Below are 16,748 nucleotides of genomic sequence, written 5' to 3' on the forward strand. Positions count from 1 at the left end.
CATTGCCTTCTAAGTATAAGAAGTCAGAAATTTGACAAAAAACACTGAGCACTTTTTCAGAAGTAAATGGTGTGGCTAATGTTTTTCTGTCTATTAAGTCAGATAATATAATAGAATCATAGAGTGGGTTGGAAGGGACCTTAAATATCATGAATTTTAACACACTTCTGTGGGCGGAGAACCTTCCACTAACCAAGTTGCTCAAAGTCCCATCCAACCTGGCCTTGAACAGTTTCAGGGATGTGGCATTTACACATATGGGCAACTTGTTCCAGGGTCTCACTAACTTCACAGTAATTAATTTCTTTCTAACAACTAATTTAAATCTGTCCTCTTTTTCTTTAAATCCATTTCCCCTTGTCCTGTTACTATATGCCAGTATAAAGTATCTCTGCTTTTTTTATAAGCCTCCTTTAAGTACTTAAAAACTACTAGACAGTCTCACTGGGGCCTTTTCTTCTCCAGGCTGAGCAATCCCAACTCTCTCAGCCTGTCTTCATAGGAGAGGTGTTCCAGCCCTCTGATCAACTTCATGGCCAGGTCTTTCTTGGGATGAAGACTCCAGAGCTGGATGCAGTACTGCAGGTGGGATCTCAGCAGATCAGATCAGATTAGATCTGATCTCCTCCCTTGCTCTGCTGCCCACACTGCTTTGGATGCAGCCCAGGGTGTAGTTGGCTTTATGGGCTGTGAGTGCATACTGCTGGCTCATGTCCAGCTTTTCATCCATGACAACTCACAAGGTCCTCTCTTTATGGCTGCTCTCAATTAGTTCTTCCCTCACTCAGTGTTTAAGACTGCTCCAGCTGAGGCGCAGAACCTTGTACTTGGCCTTGTTAAACTTCATGAGGTTCCCACAGGCCTCTTTCTATACCTTGCCCAGGTCATTCTGGATGGCATCCTCTCCTTCAAGTGTGTCAGCTGCAGCACTCAGCTTGCTGTTATCTGCATACTTGCTGAGGGTGCCCCTGATCTCACTGTCCACATCATTGATAAAGATATTGAAAAGCGTTTCTCCCAAGGCAGAGCCTTGATGGACACCCCTTGTCACCAGCCTCCACTGGACATAGATCCAACAGTTATTTAGAAGACAGAATTACACCAATGGTCACTAAAACATCAATGACAGTGGTGACCCAAAGTTGAAGAGGCAAGAAAGTCTACCTGGTCATAAATTATTTAAGACCTTTTTCCTTCTTCACCAGTCTTTTGACTTTATAAAAATCATCACCAGAATATAGTTCATAGGAAAGACTCTCCAGGAGCTAAAAGTGCAGATGAATGTAATGGAAGAGTAGAGAATAAAATGGAGAATCAGTTAAAAAGGTTGTACAAAACTAGACATATACATGGATAAAAGAAAAGCAAATATATGTGTGACTCTCTAGAAAAGGTGTCTTAATTCAATAGGAAAGTTTGAAGGAGAAGCCTTTCTGGGAAAACTTAGGAAAGGAAATAAAGCAAATAGTCAGAGAGAAAAGAAGAAAATAGAGGTCACATGTTAAAAGGGATGATGGGAGCCAGGAAAGCAGCTCTTAAGAGGGAATGAGGATGATGCTCAGAAGATGCAGGATAGAAAAAAAATATGCACAATTACCTCAATAAGAAGGCAGAACAAAAGGAGACAGTAGACATTTCCAGCAGCAGGCAAGGATGAGCCTGAACCTTACATGAAGGAAAATTTTAGTAAAAGAAAGAGACATGAGGGCACAGCAAATTAGACTACCTGCCAGGAGAAAGGTTGCAGTGTGCAGGCCTGAGGCTGAAAAGGATCATGAACAGAACAGACAGAAATCTTCTGGCCATACTTTCTGTCAGGAAAATAAGGTATCAGATTCTTGATAGAAAATACTGAGACAGCACTGAAATTCAGTACAGGTACAGATGATTTTTATCCACAGAAGAAAAAATAATTTGAAAAAGGCACTAGACACTGAAGATAAAGCAATGAACAACAACAAAAAAAAACATGTTAGCACTGTTTGTTACAACACAAAGATTTATGATTTCTCTTTTTATGGATGACTACATTCCACCTAAATACTGAGGTGATAATTCCAAGATTGCTAATACAAGCTTTCAGTATCAGGGAAAACCATATGCAATCTCTATGTGCGGCTTTAATTCACTGGAAAATGAAAACTGGGGAAATCACAAATACAGTAATGAAGAAGGAAATACAAGTGTGAAGGTATGATAGCAAGAAGATGGAAAAGGCTGTGCTGTGCAGTGATGGCCAGGCTGGCTTTCTTCAACAAACATGGCTATACAAACTATGAGCTACGCAGGAAAGACAAAATAAAAGTAAGAAGCTGGATGTCATAACAGGCTGATGATGTGATAATGTATCAGCATATATAAAATCAGTGTTTGGATAAAACAGAATAACCTTGGGTTCCATGTAATTTCAGAAAAGGGCAATTACAAAAGCTGGAAGCCAAGCTAGATGTCAATTGCTGATTATCCTGATCAATTTGGATGCTGAGAAAGACATTTCTAATTGTTGAAAAATATTAAAGAATGCTGGTATTTATCAGAGAATTTAGCTGTTCAGAGTAGTTTGGATAGTAAAAACAAATTAGTAAAGACTAATGACCTTGTGTTCTGGCTGTGCTAATTAGCAGATTCTTTATCCAGTACTGACTAAGTGAGAAGAAATAACAGTACAATAGCCTTGTTCTGATGAATAATTGAGACCCTATAGAAGAGCTGATCGTAACAAATAACAGTAAAATACGTCATCATTAAAAAGCAGGAAATTATTTTATTATCTGGAATTAACTGCTGTAACTAAAAATAGAAGTGTTTTGTTGTCACTAAGCAAAACATTTAACAGATATTTGAAGTTTATACTGCAAGAAATGGTACATTTCTGAGACAGGACATTAAATCTGAGGATATATAGATGACCCTCTAAAAGATATTCAGAATAAGTAAAAACCATACATAATACAATCTAAGTAATAAAAAGGATAAAAATAACCCAAGTATATACAAAAAAATTAAGGTTCATTTTTTTTTTTTAAGTTGGGAAAGTATATAAGGCATGAAAAATTGAACTAAGGAATTATGTTAAATATAATCAAGGAATGGAAAGCAATACTGAAAAACTTTAGCATTTATTTTAAATAAATAAGATTATATAGACAGGATAGCTAATAAGAACGTGAAAGTGAAAATTTCTATATCTGTAGTGAAAATTTCTAGTATTGCTAATTGTCAGAAATTCAACACTTTACAAATTCAACAATGCAGAATTTTCTATTCAAATGCACCATAAATAAAATTTAACCTGTTTTTCTACTCAGGGACATGGGGTAGAAATTACACATAAGAAAGACTCAAATGTTTTCATTTGCATCAGGGCGTTACTCTGATAAAACTACCACATCCTGGGGCAGCACAAATTGCTCAGAGTCAATACAGATGGTGCCAAAAGCATAATGCCACAGATAGCTGTATGCCCATGCTCAGGGAGGTGCCTTGTCTCTCTGTCCCTATTTAGTTTACAAGTATAGATGCAGCCTAAAAGCACAAGGATAAATATGAATTAGAGTACTCTACAGTATGGAAATAGATGAGAATATGAAAGGAAATAGAAACAAGTTTCTGGGAACCCAGCTGGTTTCAAAGCCTTTTATAAAGGAGTTTTGTGTTAATGATTGTCATAACGGGTGATACAGGATCAGTTCTGCTCATTTCAGTATCTAATTTCTCCTTCAGGCATTGACAGAATTATCTTCACAACAATTGAAAGATCTACAATTTTGATAAAGGGAGTAGTGAGAACTACTAAAAACTTCTATATCAGAAATAGAAATCCCTGAGCAATACAGGTTAAAGACTGAAGACTCTCACACTCACTGTTTAAAACCTCCTGAGGGACCCCAGATGCACTTCTGTAATACTTACAAGATGCAATGATACTGCACAGAGCTTTTGTTCTTGCTTTGTATGAATTTGTGGTAATTCATCAAGCCAATGGAGATCCAAAGCTCTCAGTTATCTGGAAGGCAAAGGACCATACAAAAGCCATTTCAATTTTGTTTCTCCATATTTAAACTAATAAATTGCTATTTTCTTTTCATAGAGAGGAAATAATATGCAATTACATACCTTTGAATACAGCCTCAATTTCTTTTATTAAAATTCTTGAGGTCCTATGATTCATTTCATAGCTAAAGCTGGGCTACTTGGTGTTTAGGTGAACCTGAAAACCAATTGGCAGAACAGAGGGTGATTTCCTGACTCTACCAGATTCTGTCTGGAGAGATTTTGTGAAAGCTCAGCTAGAGCTGTCTCCAATGACTGTTTACGGAATGAAATCACAATCCTGACATACAGGAGTTTATTAAGCACTCCTCTGATCAATGGCACTAGCCCCATGGGAAGCAGATGTGCAATCAATATAATGGGCACAACCCCCCTCCCCCCTCACCATGTGCTGAGGGTAACTCTGTCTGCCATGTCACTTGATTGAAGTGAGCCATTGTGTTCATGAACATTGGTAAATTCTTTGGGGAATAAGGCAGCTCCTTATTCCTAGGTGACACTCTGCTGTGTAATAAATCTGGGTTATGCCACAGGGAAGAGAGAATTGCAACAGGATGTACCTGTGAGAAAGTGTGCAGGAGAGCATCATTACAAGAGAAGGTTTAAGAAGTTCTACCCAACAAGAAAGAGTACTTCAGCCCTACATCAAAAATATTCAGGGCAGCAGTCTTCACTTATAGCTCATTCCAATGCTCTTCTAATTTTTCTTTTGTTTTAAAGTCTTCTGCAAAGACACTGGTCAGAAAGGAGGTGAAAATAGAAAAGACTTGTAGAAAAGTGAGAATTACAAAGGCCTGTCCTGGAAACAGTAATCTTGTTTCTGCTGTTGTGGAAATTGGATCTTTTTTTCCATTTTGAGCACAAGACTGGAGAAAGTTCTATATTCTGCAGACAGACATTTGACTGTTGATCTAGTGGAGTCCCCTATTTCTCAGGAATGGAAAAAGCTTACTGAAGGTTGTCTGATTTGCAAGATAGTCCATGTGGCTATTTCTACCAAGGAAGCAAATGCTATCATTTTCTTTACCTACAGGTTGACAGGAGAGGGATCAATTTTCTTGATTTTCCTTCTGATATATCTCTTGTGGATTTTTCCACATACAGGCATTATCACAGAAATAGATCCTGGCTGAAATCCCAACATCTCAGCGATGAAGAACTGCCTGCAGTCATAATGCAATTACTCAGACTGAGGTTCTTCAAATAAGAGCTCGAATTTTGAATAAGACTACTTTGTAGAAATCCTTTTTGGAATCAAAATAAGAACTGAACAGATATGAAGTGCTTGGCTGAGTAGTCCTGTCTGAGGATCTGTTCCACAGAAGAATTAAAACAACATAAATTTGAGTAGGCTCTTGAGCTTGTTTTTTAAGGTAGATCATGTGGAAATCCTTAAGGATGAATATTTCAGGAAAACAAATTAGCTTACAGTCATAAACAGGTACAACACACTGAGGGCTAGTAACTGATTCTTTTCTTTACTTTCCAGTGTCAAAATTCAGGATTCCCCGTCTGAACATTAGCAATGAAATTAGTGTATATACATGTCCTGCCATTTTACAGCCATCCCAAAGACCAACATATTGATCATGTTCCTTTAAAGTGTGATTGCAGCCCAGGGAAAGACAGTGTTTCATGGACATTGCACACAGCCTTATGAAAATTTGCTGTACTGCATCTTTAATTCAAACAGGAACTATTAAAGAGACTATTAAAGATGTCCTTTTTTCCTTCTTCAGGAAGTATGACCTTCGGTAGGCACCTATAGGTTTAGCATAATAATAGGATCGAAAGAAAATAATATGATTATAACATCAGTGACCGTAATAGAAAAAGCTAATGAACCTATCAAACTTATCATTAGTTTTAGATACAGATAACCTATGACATTGGAGTGAACCACAGACTATATTATATCACCAGAAATTATATGGTCCTCCTCATATCTGAATCAATAAAAAATGCTATTTAATCTCCAAAAATTTTCAGACAGTCATACTATATCTTATTCCCAAATACATAATTTCTGCTGTTTTGCTGAACACTATTCTCAGTGCCTAATATCAGTGAAACTGCAGTGAATTATTTCTGAATATGTGAGAAATACATTTTCTTCACATAAAATAAAATCCAAACTATTTCTGCTCCATTTGTTGAAAACATTTTTTTTTAAATATCAGAGAATATTCTATTTATACATTCAAGCAATGTATAAACCACTCCTAGTGAATGCTATGAGGAGGAAATTATACCTGCATTTATAGAAAATGTAAAGTCTGCCAACCCACATTTTGTGTACATCTCAAATTATTTATACCACTGCAATCTTTTCTGACAACAAGGTAATTGCTTCAATAATATAAAAACTAGAAAATAGCTTTTGCCACACAAATCTTAGTAGTACATAAAATAGAAAGCAGGATGTAACTGTTGAACAGAAAATCATATTATGAGCAATATATTTCTTCATAACGTAATTCTTTCAGTATTGAATTCAAAAGATCATTTTTCTTATTCCTGAACATATTTTTTTATTCTTTATTACCTAAAAAGTTCCAAACAGATTTTATACTTATTAGTAATACTCATTGTTGGCAAACACCACTTCATATCACGTCAGAATGACTTATTTTCTTCAGATGTAAATTTAAAAAGAGATCAAAAAAGAGTAACAAACATTAAAAGTCTGATATCAAAAGGGATTAAAAATTTGTATGAACCATGTCAAAAATATTTGCAGGGCAACAGTGCCAGAGCAACATCTGCAGAGAAAGGACAATAGTTAATGAGTCAACACTGATACTAGGTATCTTACATGTTAGGTGGTTTGGTCACTGAGAAAAATATGTAATTTTATCTCAGGCTGTTCTGTACGGAGACTGCTTTTCCACAAACCTGTTAAACAAGTCCCCAAAATCCCATTTTTCAAAAAGCTCTTTGATGTGTTTCCCAATGACATAAAACCAAGACCTCCGCCTGCCATTCAGGGGCAGATCAACATATTAGAAATGTAACGAGGAACATTAGGGCAAGGAAGAAATCATAGGTTCTGTGACTAGAGACGAATATTAATTCACATTTTTGCTAAGTGAACTACACCAGAAAGGTGGAGAAATGCCCTATTTTGTGCTGCACAGTATATGTAGAAGCCTTGCCTCCACAGCTTGTCTTTAAGAAAGTTTTCAGTCATGTTTAGGTAATAAAGCAAAAGACCCACAAGATTTCCTTGACTCATGTCCCAGTCTCTTACAAGACAATTTTTGGACTCATTGCTCCCCGTGTACTGTAACAGGTGATACAACTGAGTGGTGGGGTGCTCAGTAGCCTGTCATGGCAAATATCTGGTGACTTTTACTCAACTTCCCAACCACTGAAAGAAGCTGGGCCTCTATAAAGCATTCATTGATGTGAAAATAAAAAGGCAAACATGGCTGTGACTACACTGTTGGGCAAGTGTGGTGTGTAAAGCATCCTACAGCTTCAGTGAGCATCCTGGCAATGCCCCAGCATCACCAAAGGGCACCCAGCTAGGCTGGAGGACAGAAAGGATTATTTATTCCAGATAATCAGGAGATCAGGACTGCAGAGTGTTTTATGAATAGCATGGAGATAGAAACAAAAACATAGGGCCAATGAAAACAAACACAGGCAATCAGAGGGACAGACATGAGGTCTTGGTGCCTTTACAAAAATGTACGCCCAAGGCCTAAAACAGTAAATACTCCACAGCAGAGAGGAGGTAGTACATCCCAAGCACTGGTGCCTGTGACTTTGAGGATATAATAACATAATCCTAGAAACAAAGAATCTTTCACATAGCATTTCACTACAGTGCTGGGTATCACTTCCTACTCAGTATTGCCCCAGGGCAGGACTGACTGTGCACCCCAGCAAGGCATTGCTCATCCTGAGCTGACAGAATGGCTCTAAGAAGCCACAAATAGAATGAATGCTCCGTTTACTGCTGCAGTTAGGGCTATGAAAGGGGTGTGTGGAGACAGGGGACACATATACAAATATTAAAGGTTTTTAAAAACATCACAGATTCTGTCACAGTTTGCTGCACCCATCATCAGTGATGAGATATTGATGTAGCATGACACAAATAAAGAAATACAACAATAATAATCTCTTCATCTTGTTCAGTTTTTCATGTTCCCCCTAAGTGTCATACCTTCTTGAGAGTATTAAGGTAGAATAAAGGAAGTAAATGACAGTTTCAGATGGAGTGTTTTTGATAAATACAAGCTGTTACAGTGGAGGTTTATTGTTTCAATTTTTCTTAATACAGAACCCACTGCTGCTCCCATCGATGTCAAAGCTACGAGTTTATCTGTATCAGAGATTCTTGTTGCATGGAAACATATTAAAGAAAGTCTAGGAAGACCACAGGGATTCGAGGTATGAACACAGAATATCATAATGAGAAATCTTGTTGCTTTTGAGAGTGTTGCATTCTGTTAACGTGTGCAGTAGTGAAGCTTCAATAGGAATTATTCTCATTTGAGTCTACATACTGTGGAACAACAGTCACAGCTGTAGCACCAGAACATTTTTTTATTTATTTGTGCTTGAAAACTGTTCAACACCAGCTCTTGTAAGACCTCTTTGTTACTTCAGAAAGAGCTGAAAGAACTGCAAGTGACCCAGCATGCATCATTCACAGGCTGGGGAAAATTAGGTATTGACTGTTTCCAGCTCTAAGCTACCAGTTCAAGCTTGTTATTTACTGACAGCAATCAGCACAGAGAAGGGATCATGTACTCTCATCCCACAGTGGCCGAGGGACATCTGCTGGGCAGACCGTAACAACAGGATGTAAGGAGGGAAGGAGCAAGGAGCAGCTGCACAGTCCATAAATAAAATGTTGCTTAGAGACAGTCCTTCCTGACTTGGGAGAACGAGCCCGCCCTGGCATGGGACTTCCTTGCACTTTTGGATACAATTTACAATCCAAACCTCCAGGAACAGATCAGATCTAGCAGCACACCTGTCCATTCCTTTGGGCCGCCACCACAACCCACCCTGACCTTGTGGATCAGGCTGTGCTGATTCTCATTAAATAGTCCAGCTAAACAAAATGAACAGATTATTGGATACAGACTATTTGTCCTGCTTTAGACCTGTGCTGGTTCATTCCTGATTTTCTATAGTAGCATTGAAAAGAGAGTAAAAGTGTAGGTCTGAGGTAGGCACCAATCATATGGGTGTCAAAAGATAATTTGTGATCTACTGGCACAGGGTGTCTCCCTGGTAGCATGTCTAGGCAACCACAGGGGCTGGTGGCCATCACTGATAGCCTTAGGAAGGAAATGTAGGTGTCTGGGCAACACCAGAGTCAGCACCTTCTCCAGCTCAGCCTCTGGCTGGCCAGCCACAACCAGGACAACACATTTACCTCATAGCTCAGATGCAGCCACTTAATATTTTTACACTTGTTTCTGTAGCCTGTTGATATACTGGATAGCAGTATTTCTATTAATATCTAGCACCGTGCAAATGGGCTGTGACTTTGGCATGTCCCCTCAGGTCTAGCATTTGTTCAGGTCTTTTTTCCATCTATGTCTGCATGCTGAACTCTGCTAACCCTATGTCAGTTTTCTTTCGTTGTTCTTTTCTCCCACTTCTTTCTTACAATAAATACATTTCTATTCCTTTGCACATAGCTTGCCTCATGCAGCAAAAGTTATATTTGACCATTTTACCTTTAAACCTGCGATTTATAAAGAGAACAAAACTGTATCTGATAGAGATGATATTCATCTTGCAAATACTATTCCTCTCCATGTTGAAGTGTTCCATTTGTTAGTAAGCTGACTTCAATCTTGAGACCAGTCTTTTATCACCTGAAATAACTTACTTGCTGCACCCTGTCTTTTTTCTTTTCAGAAAGGTGTCTGGTTTGGTTTATTTTCTCAGCTATCTTAACATCTTTTAAATTATACCTACTGTTTTCACTCTTATCCTCATTCCATCGATCAAAATTATTCTCAAAATGTTCTATTAACTTTGCATTACATATTTTTAAACAAAATATAGATTTTCTTTCTAAAATTGGATTTTATTTCCCTAGAAGCTTATCATTTCATAATGTGAATGGATTTTTGCATTTACTTGCTTGTCACATAACACTTCCCTTAGCTCTACAGGTGTGTCCTAGCAATAGATGGGTGTTACAGGAAGGACAATGGGCTTGCTTTGTGTCAGAGGTGGTCTTCTGCACTTGGAAAGTGCTCTGACCTTTAAAGTTTGGCATACTCTGGTCCAAAAAGTAATACTTGGCAGCTCTCGTCTCTCACAGATTTCTCAGGTACAAATTTGAAAATGCCCATTAATACAGGATAAGTTACTAACAGCGAACCTTATTAATAATTTAGCTACTCACGCTGCTGTACACTAATTTTAGGAGTATAGCATGAAGATTACAGAGTAGATATTTCAAGCTAAGGACCTGCAATTAACTTAACCAAAAAAAAAAAAAAAAAATTTCACTGCTCCCTTTTACCTCCTCCCATGAAGGAATTAGAGGAGCCTTCTAAGTACTAATATCTTTTAAGGTACTACCTTTATCTGGGGAGATGAGGGTGTTTTTTCCTCCCCATCTTGCTCTTTCTGTCTTTGTTCATTTAGCCAGAATTCCTCTGCCCACTTTCTGACAGACAAATCTTCCGTGGAGTAATTTACTCTCCTCCATCCTCACAGGAATGATTACAGTCTGAGCAGCACTTATTCAGTAAATATAAAAGTAAATGTTGCTGTTCTACACAATTCAGCAGGAGAGAATAACTTCTAAGGATGGTATTGCTAGATCTTTTCAATTCCATTTTTGGGAAGGATTTCATCAAAAAGGAGATAATGATTTATAGGATCAGTACAGTGAGTCAGTGTATTATAATATTCACTTAAGTACACTAGGTCCACACTATCAGCCCAATTTTCCTAACATACCGACAGTTTGCCTTTAAAGCATCCCCACTGTGCAAAAAGGAAAGGAGTCTCTGTAAGAAGATATTGGGGCTAAAATCCACCCTCCACAAAAAAAAAAACCCAGAAGTACAGAACAGCTTTATGTTTTCCATATTATTTGCTTTCTTAAGAGCCTCTCTCACTTATTAGGAAAACTCTTCTGAAAGTTCATCATTTGTTCAGTGCAGTGGAAAACAAAGCCTTAGTACTCCTTTATCCGCAAACAGCAAATAGATAATGCACAGGAATCCAGTAATTTTGATAAAAGGATTAATTATCTTTTTTCAGGTTTTTATTTCTTTCCTAATATAGAATTATTGTGGAACACAAGTAAAGAGATGCCTTCAGTTCAATCTCAATGCAAAACAATCTGACTAGCCACTGTGCTTTCATGTCTCAATTCGTATTCTGGCTGTGGTCATCATAGCAGTGACAACCTCCTACACTGTCTCCACATTTCTGGCCTTTTGGCAACAGCATTATGAAAGGGGCAGCTATTTTCTTAACACTTGAATGTTTGGGCTTTAATCAACCAAAGTGGCAGAATATTTACTAAATGTGGAAAAGTTCACAGTGGCCCACTTTGACTCTGGCCCTGCTTGCACTTTGTACTAAGGAGTAAAGAAAGGCAAAGGAACTTGTCCAATTTCACGTTGTCATCCTTGAAAGGCAGTGTTAACTGTTATGTCACATGAGTTTTATGCAAGGTTTGCTGCCCTCATTTGCATCTTCCAAAGCACATATTATTCCTGCCTTCAGTACAGGTTTGTCAGCTGTCCACCCGACCTTACTAAATATAAACCAGCTACAGTTTTATAAAGTAGAAGCAGCTCAAAAACTTTGTCAGAATTGTGGAAAAAATATAGTGTGTTGTTCATACTTATTGTTTGGAATCTATAAGCTGAAGGTTATAAAATCTATCTGAGCCCGAGGCAATATTTTCTTTTTTTGTTCACTACTGGTAAGGAAGGAAAACAGAAAGAATTACTGACTGGAAGAAGAGATATTTTGGGTTTAATTTTTCTTTTCCAGAAGGACAAGCCTAATACTTAAGTATAACTGAAAAAGATCATGTTGCTGGAGTTGCTGGAGTTCCTCTAAAGGACAGGAGTTTGATTAATACAAACAAAATATCAATTTGAAGTAAACAAATAAATAAAATCAAAAATAACGAAAAAAATAGTGAAGATGAAAAAATCTTGAATGCCATTTTCGGAGAGGATTATTTGACATAATAACTTGGTTTATTGTATTATTTATTTAATAAAACCATATTGTGGTATTTCAAAGAGAATTACTCAATATTTTGCTGTTTCTCAGTTGCATTTTATCTATTTTTATAAAGGAACAGATAATTTTATCTACATGGTACTGAATTTTTTTTTGATTTAGTGAAGTACACCTTGAGGTAACTTAGAAAGAGCATATGGATATTTTAACCACAGACTAGAAAAGCAAGACGGAAATTCTACTTAATTTAAACTCTTACTTGTTATATTTAATTTGTGGCTTTAATTTTCTGTGGTCAACAGGAAGAATATTCAGCCAGTAACTCTGACTTTATTACATTTATGAAGATGACCTGCAATTAGATCAGATTGAGTTATGACAAGGACTGTATAAACTAGAAACAAATTTATGGAAAAGAGTAGTATAATTTAAGATACTTTTTAACCTAAAACTTCAAGGAAGTGGTCTGCAAGTATCAGCGGTAGAAGAATTTTAGACAGAATTTTTTTTTTTTACCAAGATTTGCTTTTAACTATTGCTTAACCCATGAGCAGAGCAAAGCAGGTTGTTCCTCTCCAGCTCAAAGGGATGGGTCTCTGGAAATCAAGTATGAAAGTTTACTATTCTTTGGCTAAAAACATCAGAAAGTCCAGAAAAAAAATGTAAAACCTCACAAACAAGAATGCATTAAACAGACAAAATGCTTTCTTTCCCCCTTTTTCTTTCAGTTTTCAAATATGGACTACTTTTGTATGATTTATGCTTCATGTTTCATGCTACTATCAATATTCAATGTTATGAAAATAGGTTACTATGAAAACCTGTTCTGTATTATAGATCCCTTCTGAGAAGTTTAAATTAAGGTTTAATTAAATTAATTAATTAATACAGCTACTTGTAATTTTCCTCCTGGATTTCTAGAAAAAGGAGAAAAATTTGAGTCTCATTTCAACACCTGCTACTGTTCACCTGTGTAAGCTTAGTCAACTCACTTTTCCTTTCTGACCTTTTTCTTCTTGGATCCTCAGCAGACTACAGGGTTCCAGGAAACGTTCCCCCTCACTGCTTGTTCATACAGTGCTTAATATTGTGCAGTTCTCATCATTTGTACATCAAATTTGTTAAGATGCATCACGAGTAAAATGAAAGGAATCTGACTGACCAAGAGATAATAAGCATTGTAGATTCAATAGTAGGCTGTAAATAAATTCTTATTAATTCCTTTTTCTTTTTCAGAAAAGAAAACTGACTATGAATGGGTGTTATTTCAGATATCAGTTGCTCTGGTCAAGTATTCATCCAGCAAAACACCTCAGTGAATCACACTTTTTTCAGAAAAAGTGGTGACTGTAGCTAGATTTGTGAACTGAGCTGTAATTGATCTAAGAATTAAAGCAACAGCATTTTAACATGAGATAATGCAGGTACACACACAAACGACAAATACTTGAATTTTACAGTTGAAAGAGTGGACTGTGAGCTGACACAAATATACCCTCAATCAAAGTTAACAGAGCACTTTTCTCAAGTAAATATAGGACCTCACATGTATATTTTTGCAACCAGATCTTTTTTTATGGCAGTCCTAATACAAATATAAAAAGTCAGCATTATGCTCACTGGTCTTATTTTCCTGTGAACCCCTTGGGGTTTTTTTCGTTCACCATTTCCTGGGAGACATTCTCAAGAGTTCTGTCTTGTCTGTGACCTTTTTTCTCAGAGGAAAAGTTATCCCAATACAATGTAAATAACTTATTAAGAAATAACCAGCTTCACACAAAAGGTCAAAATGTGGAAGAGAAGCAAGTAGGTCTCAGCATGAATAAAAGTAAGCTGAGTATAAGTCTTTGAATGGCATGTTAGTGACATCTCCTGTTAGGCAAAATAGGGCCCCATGAGAATGGCCTTACTTGTGTAGCTTGCCTAGATACATTTTCTCCACTTACACCCTGCAAGTGCTTGGTCCCTGAGGAAAAAGACTGGCCAGATTCTCAGTTCAGCTTTATAACCTCTTTGAGATTATGATAAATTTAAAGATACTAGAGAATAAGTGTTAAGAACCACCAAAGATCAATTTAGGGGTTCATTTTATGTCTGAAAAAGAAGGGCATAAACATACTATCAAAACTTCATTTACCAGAAACCTGTTTATATCCAAGAACTGAATCCATTTATTTCTTTTTCTTCTGTTAAGTTTTTTCAGGTGATTAAAATATTTCTGTCATTGTTCTGTCATTGCCTATTCATTGGACTGATAAGAAATCTCCTGGATCTGAGTTGAACCAGGCCAAGAGAATATTGTTCACAACATTTAACTGATGCAGTGAGAGTTTTCCAGGGTGAATGTAGATATTCTGGTGACCTACCAGAGTCTGAGTTCTCCTTGAATGTTGTCCTTCAATGATGAGCTCTGCCTGACAAAGCTCACCCTCTCCTCTTCTGTCTTACAGTAACCTCTTCTTGTGCCAGTACACAGCTCTTCCATGTGCTCCAGGTCACACCACAATATTCCATGTCTTGCCATTTTGGAGAAGAGAGCACTGAACGGCTTGAGGTCAAGCTGCAAATTCCATATGCTTAAAGGGGCTTGATGATCAGAAAAAGGCATAAATGGTGAAAACACCCTCCACAGGATAACAAGCACAAGCATCTGGCAGCATGAGCTTGCCAGGTGCCTATATTAATCCTTCATTTGGTTGCTTGTTGGCAGGTTGGTTACTGGAAGGACATGCAGCAGGAAGAAGCAGCAGAAAAGGTCAAAACAGAGGGAAATGAGTCATCCATCCTCCTGACAGGATTAGAAGGAAACACATTATATCACCTAACAGTGAGGGCATACAATGCTGCAGGGTATGGACCACCTAGCACTGCTGTACATGCAGCAACCAAGAAATCCCGTAAGTAATCTCAGTACCTTTGCTAAAAGGAAGAAATCTGGGAGCAGCCTCTGTCCCTCAGTGTTTTATTTATCAAGAGTGTATAATAATCAAGAATCATTTATAGCTTTGATTCATGGCTTTGCTTTGATGTTTAGACATGTATTCATATGACTTTGCATCCATAACAAAGGTTAATTTCCTAGAAAACAAGGCATTTTGTACAAAGGGAGAGGAAAGAGCTCGAGTTCATAAACTTTGTGGAATTAATGGGGTGGGTGGAATAAATACACTATAATCTACTAAGTTACACTCCTGATGAAAAAAATCTTAAATGTTCCATCTAGAGTTGGAAGCCTGCCAGCACTACCAGTTTTAAATATAAAGAAATACTAAAATATTTTTCTTTTGTTGTTAAAGAAACTACCTATAATAATATATATGTGTACATGTTTTTTTCTTCTCAGCTCCCAGCCAAGCACCAGGCAATATTATGTGGATACAGGATGGCTCACATGTCTCTCTTGGGTGGGAGCCAGTCAGACCTCTAGCTAATGAATCTGATGTAATGGGATACAAGGTTAGTGCTTCCCCTTCCTTTCTCACCTTTCTGTCTTCCAAGAAATTGCTCCTCTTCTTTGTTGGCTTTTTTCCCTTCTTGTTCCTCTGTGCAAGTGAAGCTTTCTCTACAAACTGTCTCCAAACAGCTCTCACTGTGAGAAGCAATAAATAAAATTAAAATTATATAAATGTCCCAACATATTTTTGTGTTGTGATTTTCAAATACCAAACTCTATCTGACTCACCTGTATCTCAGGGGGTCAGTTCATCGTCTCTGAGTCAGTAGTGGCTATTTAATAACTCTTCAATTCAACTGTATTTGCAGTAGGATTTAGAGAAATGCAAAATAATTACATATCTTTAATTTACATTAAAATTAATATTTTTTGAAGCAGAAACACAAGTAATTCAGTTTGTTTTGTTATCATGTTAGCCATGGTCAACAGTACTCATGTTAACTTCTGGAATTTAAAGTTTCAAAGTTTTAAAGATTAAAATCCAGATTAACACTTAAATACCAAGTCAAAAAATCAGAATTCACTGCAATACCTTAAATAAAAGTAGCATGATTTCACTGTTTTTAGAGAAGTGTGGAATCTGGGTTTTTTTGGAGCCCATATAAAATAATTTCTATAGACTACAATCTCATATCTCCTCTGATACATCAGGAAATATCACTGAGAAAGTATAAAATGGTTCAAATAAACCAAAAACTGTTCTAACCTTTATCAAAATCGTTGATATTCTGAAATAGTAGAGCTGACTTCTTTGGTTTTCACAACTCTCTGACCTTTTCAGTTTTCTCTGGGATCAGAAACTCTTATGCAGAAATACCAAAAAGACAGCTACGTGCTGACTTGCTTTCCTCCCCTCCCACACACCATAAATTTGTGTTGAGTTTCACTGGAAATGTAGGGTCAGATCTGAGCTGTTGTCAGTGGATTTAGCCAGCTAAGGTAAACACGGTTAATACATTATTCAGGCTATTTTCCTTACATTTGAAGTTGCATTCTTGATCCAGAAATGTGAATATCAACATGAACTTTAGGATAAGAATTTGAA

At 37.1% G+C, this 16,748-nt stretch overlaps 1 protein-coding gene across 15 annotated transcripts in view; it reads left to right on the forward strand.

Annotated features, from left to right (window-relative positions):
* Window positions 1-16,748, forward strand: part of CNTN5 (contactin 5) — a 592,916-nt gene that overhangs the window by 571,242 nt on the left and 4,926 nt on the right. For all 15 annotated transcript variants that reach the window (XM_072927379.1, XM_072927359.1, XM_072927346.1 and 12 more), the window contains 3 exons: window positions 8,345-8,454; window positions 14,960-15,146; window positions 15,593-15,705. In XM_072927379.1, coding sequence (XP_072783480.1) covers window positions 8,345-8,454; window positions 14,960-15,146; window positions 15,593-15,705 — 410 coding nt within the window. The remainder of the gene's footprint in view (window positions 1-8,344; window positions 8,455-14,959; window positions 15,147-15,592; window positions 15,706-16,748) is intronic.

The sequence above is a fragment of the Taeniopygia guttata genome, chromosome 1 (assembly GCF_048771995.1).
Source record: "Taeniopygia guttata chromosome 1, bTaeGut7.mat, whole genome shotgun sequence".
NCBI classification, from domain to species: Eukaryota; Metazoa; Chordata; class Aves; order Passeriformes; family Estrildidae; genus Taeniopygia; species Taeniopygia guttata.